At 33.8% G+C, this 5,053-nt stretch overlaps 1 protein-coding gene across 1 annotated transcript; it reads left to right on the plus strand.

Annotated features, from left to right (window-relative positions):
- Window positions 1-787: 787 nt before the first annotated feature.
- Window positions 788-4,550, plus strand: LOC145066261 (uncharacterized). The gene is made up of 7 exons (XM_079013464.1): window positions 788-1,409; window positions 2,113-2,619; window positions 2,720-2,830; window positions 2,924-3,046; window positions 3,195-3,242; window positions 3,344-3,774; window positions 3,877-4,550. The coding sequence occupies exons 1-7, from the start codon at window positions 863-865 to the stop codon at window positions 4,489-4,491; spliced, it is 2,382 nt and encodes a 793-aa protein (XP_078869590.1). The 5' UTR covers window positions 788-862; the 3' UTR covers window positions 4,492-4,550.
- Window positions 4,551-5,053: the final 503 nt, after the last annotated feature.

A 5,053-nucleotide genomic window follows, 5' to 3' on the forward strand; every position in this document is an offset into this window, starting at 1 on the left:
AGTTGCTTGTACGCTATAGGTTTCATATGGAACTTACCATTTTTCATTTTTTAAATCAAAATTAACACAATGTTTTTATATTTCAAAGTTTAGAAGCTACAAACAAAAAAAGTAAATAAAAAAAATTCGAAATAATAGGCTTCATTAGAAGCCTATGGTTTCCTTTTTTTTCCCCACCAAAATCAAACTCATTGTACTATACTAAATAAGAAAAAAAAAACAAAAAATGGGAGATATAGTTGGTTCTTGTTAGGAGCTTCATTGACAAAGTTTTTCCTCACTTGAAACACATAAAAAATATCAAAATGAAAATTTACAATTTTATATATTCGGAGCTGACAGGCCCTAACAGACGATGAAACAGTAGTTCATTCTTACTAAATAGTAGTCCACTTGCCAACCCAATATCATTGACCGTAGTCAACTTACTTTTACTGTAGTTTGTCTAATAACTTACGGTTTCTAAGACTATGTTGGTATATTTTCTATTTTTTAGCTATAAAGTGAAACGAGATCATGTAAAATGGCTAGATTAGTAATTTCCTCTAAAATTATCATTTAAAACTAACAACGACGTTGTTATTTTTATTTTTAATAACATATATGGGTGATATTTTAAGTCAATAATTAATATTTTTAATAACATATACGGGATGATATTTTAAATCAATAATTGTAGTGCACTCCTGTAGTTTCTAATGAAAGACCAGAAGTTCATTATTGTTGATATGAAACAGGACCGTAGTTTCTAATGAAAGGCCAGAAGGTCATTATTGTTTATAGGACCTACCATTAATTGTCAATACCTCACATTTAGTAGTGCACAAGTCAATTCCAGCTTTGTAGCTTAAATAGTAGAAAGATGGAAGGAGCATTGATGGAAAGAAAGAAAGAAGATAGCAAGATGGCAAGCTCAAGCTCAAGCTCAAGCTCTAATGAGTCTAATCCATATGTGATGGTGGAAGTTGGAGAAGAATACCCATACCCCTCACATGTTTGTGCCCCCAATCTTGTTACCTTGAAGCTGAGTTGTAGGGAGGAGTACAGTATGTGGAAAACACAGATGCTATGTCTTTTAGGGAGTTATGGTATGTGTGGTTTCATCGATGGAACATTCTTAAAACCTCAAACCAGTGTTTCGGGAAAGGAGAAAGTGAGTGACCTTCACACGCCGTGGGGAAAATCAGATGCCCTAGTCAAGAGTTGGATCTTTGGTTCTCTTTCTAAAGAAACACTCGGGTATGTTTTAAATCGTCTTACAGAAAAACTTCATCTCCAAAGAAATGCAGCTGATTTCAGTGCAAAAGATGTATGGGATGAACTGCAGACTATCTATGGTCCTGCTGCTCATCTACAACTGCAGATCAAGTATGGTCCGGATCATGTTCTTCCACAAGAGCTAGTTGAAAGTACAGTCTCTTCTTTGCTATTCGCCTATTCCATTATCCATATATCATTTAAGTTACGGATTTAAATAAATTGCCAAAGCTAGATATTATTATTATTATTATTATTATTATAGGGGAAAAAATTGCAGAAAAGCCCAACAATATTATAAATGTATGATCAGAAAAAAATCTTATATTATTTTTATGTTCAGAAAAAACCTTATATTTTATATTATTATTTACTTTCAAATAAAACCAACTTGTAGATTTTTAGGAGAAACAATTAGCTAAAAATATGATATGATATATCCATTATATTTCTTAGATTATATGCAAAAACATGTCAAGCCAAAATACATTTCGATTACTTTCATTCTTGTATGGTTGATTTTTCACTCCTTTGCTAATTGTTTTTATCCCAATTAAAATCAATTTCGTATTGATAAACAAAAATATAAGCAAAATTAGATTTTTAGTTGTCAATTTTCTCTTAAAATCTATTTTGTTCTTTTTCGAATGGTAATTATTAATATAAATGTTTTTTTGAATATAAAAATAATATAAGACATACATATATAATTGGTTGTGTTTTTCTGTATATATCCCTTATTATTATTATTATTATATGGATCTTATATATCCTTCGTCGTTTGAAATCCTTAAATAGCTCATATTTTTATATCTTGTAGTTTTTTTTTACCTTTGTGTTAAAATGAAAATTTAGACGAACAAGACGAAAAAAGAGCAAGGGTGTACCAGGCTACTGTAGCAGGAAACTGGAATTTAGTTCAGATGATTTTGAAGACTGAACAAGTTACAGTGGTTGAGAAGATCACCAATAATGAGAACACAGTACTCCATGTAGCAGTGGGTACTACCAAGAAGTCAGAATTCTTAGAGAATTTGTTGAAACTGATACCCGAAAACACGCCAATAGATGTGCGGAATTCAGATGGAAGCACACTTCTTCATGTTGCTGCTATTGTTGGCAACACCGAAGCTGTTAATGTCTTGGTGGAAAAAAACCGAGATTTGTTGTTGGCCAAGGACAACGAGGGTCATACACCACTAGCCGTAGCTCTTTCAAATATGCATACAGAGACTTCTAATCAACTGTTGCTTCACATTAACGCTAAAATGGAGAAGTCTTCCAGCACAATTGGTGATGCTCTGTTTTCTGGCACAAGTGGTGATGACCTTTTAGTTACTGCTATTTCTTCTAAAGATTTTCGTAAGTGTATATTCTATTGGATTCATCGATTCAGATTCCAGTAGTAAAATTAAAAAGCGTATCCACATAATTGATAGTGCTAACTTTGGAGTATATGTAGGTTTGGCACGTAAGATGATGCTGAAGTACGAAGCGTTGCATGGTGACGCGGTAATGGTGGCTCTAGCTCAAAATTTCCCATGTGAACTCAGTATATTGGAAGAATATATAGGTTTGTTTATTTTTATCTTGATGCTCATGTTTCAATATTATACCTGCTTAATTTATTATAACTAACGATGTACACTAATTTTGTATGTGGAAGGGACTTATATAATACTTTTCAAAGTAACCAGATTTCTCGAAGCCTCGTGTAATTATATGGTTTTCAGATGTGTCCCGTTATGTGGTTCGTGGGTTGGAAAGATAATCCGCTTATTCTATACCGGTAGGTCGTGAGCTAATATTTTGTTCAAAATAATTAATATTTTATGTTGCACTCACAAACAACGTGTTTTAGAAACTTTTAATCATATGTTTCACTTTCCATATATATAACCACATGATTCTTACAAGCTATCTATCATGTAATGCAGGAACTCTTTGGATTGTTTTGCATTTCCCACCAATATTTAAGATTTTAGGTAAGATGAACAAAAAGTTAGCATCATCTCATAACCAAAAATGCATGGAAGAAAGAAAAGTTATCTTTGTTTGAGATTCTCATTCGGGTCTATGTTTTCAGAGCGACCATTCATCAAAAAGAGAGTTCAAATTCATCAAGATGCTTACACATTGTTAATTGATGCATGTTCAAAGATAAAGTCATGCAAAGACTCCCGCTGCTACCATCATTATTACACGAATCCCATCTTTGAAGCCACAAGACTAGATGCATGTGTGGTTGTAAGCAGCATTATACGTGAATTCCCAAATGCAGTTTGGAGTGCCAATGAAAATGGGCACAACTTTATTCAGTACGCCGTGATAAATCGCTCAGAAAAGGTTTACAACCTTTTGTATCAAATGAGTGAACATAAAAATATTTATAGAACGATCAAAGATTCCTTTGGAAATAACCTCTTGCATCTCGCGGGAAGATTGGCACCTGCCAATAAATTGAATTTTATATCGGGTGCTGCTTTACAAATACAACGTGAATTACAGTGGTTTAAGGTAGGCATATAATCTCATATTCAAACGTTTAATTTGTTTGGCATACATAATTTTTATATTTTGTGTAGCATATATATAGTTGACATATTTTTAATGTTGTAGGAAGTTGAAAGATTTGTGTGTCCTCTAAACGTCGTACAAAAAAACTTGTTTCACGAAACACCTCAAATGGTGTTTACAAGAGAACATAAAGAGTTGGTGATTGAGGGAGAAAAATGGATGAAGGCGACTGGAGAGTCGTACACAATTACAGCAGCATTGATCACCACCATTATGTTTGCAGCTGCTATTACAGTGCCAGGAGGAAACAATCAGGAAAAGGGAATTCCAATCTTTAGTCACACAAAGGCCTTCACAATATTTGCGATATCAGATGCCATATCGTTATTTGCATCTGTAACTTCATTGTTAATGTTTTTGTCAATTCTCACAGCACGTTTTGCTGAGCAGGATTTTCTTTTCAAGTTGCCTTCGAAGTTGATAATTGGGTTGGGAATGTTGTTCATCTCAACGACATCGATGGTAGTAGCTTTTGGTGCAACATTATACCTCGTATTTGGGCACGACAATTCACGGATTCTTACGCCAATAGCTGTATTCACATGCTTACCAATTACTGCTTTTGTGACCCTGCAGTTCCGTCTTGTCATAGACTTGATCAGCACTACATACGGTCTTAGTATTTTTGGAAAGAAAAGAAACAGTGTGTTGTATTAAAGCTTTTGGGCGTGTTTGTAGTATTTTTGGTAAGAAAAGAAATTGACTGTCGTACTAAATCTGTGTGCCTAATAATAGACAAAATAGATGTGAAAAGTGGTAGAAAATAAATTCATTTCATTACTACAAGAAGGCTCTATAAGAGCATCTCTCTACACAAAATGACGTTATTGTCTACGTGGCACCCTCATAATACGGTCATAACATCATGAACACCATTTTTCATTTTGTGTTGTGACATATATTGTTGGCGTTATGACATAGTGAAAGAGAAACATTGATTGGCTGTATATTTCATCTCTCTATTTTTCTCTCCTTAACCTTCTTTTAACGGTGTTATAACACCATAAAAACCATTTCCACATCGTTGTTATAAGGTGTTATAATACTATCTCAACGGACTCATACCTAATGCTCTAATCGATAGCCATTTTCATCGGTATGGTTACTCCGGCGGTTGAGCCATGGGCCAAAAAATGTCGGAAAATGTGCACGTAAATTTTACCCTCACATTTGTTCAAATTTTCAGACAAAAAAATTGTGGTTAATACCAGGGATGTGT

The sequence above is a fragment of the Lactuca serriola genome, chromosome 8 (assembly GCF_051521515.1).
Source record: "Lactuca serriola cultivar US96UC23 chromosome 8, Lser_US96UC23_V15, whole genome shotgun sequence".
NCBI classification, from domain to species: Eukaryota; Viridiplantae; Streptophyta; class Magnoliopsida; order Asterales; family Asteraceae; genus Lactuca; species Lactuca serriola.

Bases quoted from the DNA above. Each gene is read 5' to 3' on its own strand.
- LOC145066261 (XM_079013464.1), top strand. From the start codon at position 863: ATGGAAGGAGCATTGATGGAAAGAAAGAAAGAAGATAGCAAGATGGCA. The intron at 2,831-2,923 runs GTTTGTTTATTT...TGTATGTGGAAG, and splicing joins TATATTGGAAGAATATATAG to GGACTTATATAATACTTTTC. The intron at 3,047-3,194 runs GTAGGTCGTGAG...CATGTAATGCAG, and splicing joins AATCCGCTTATTCTATACCG to GAACTCTTTGGATTGTTTTG.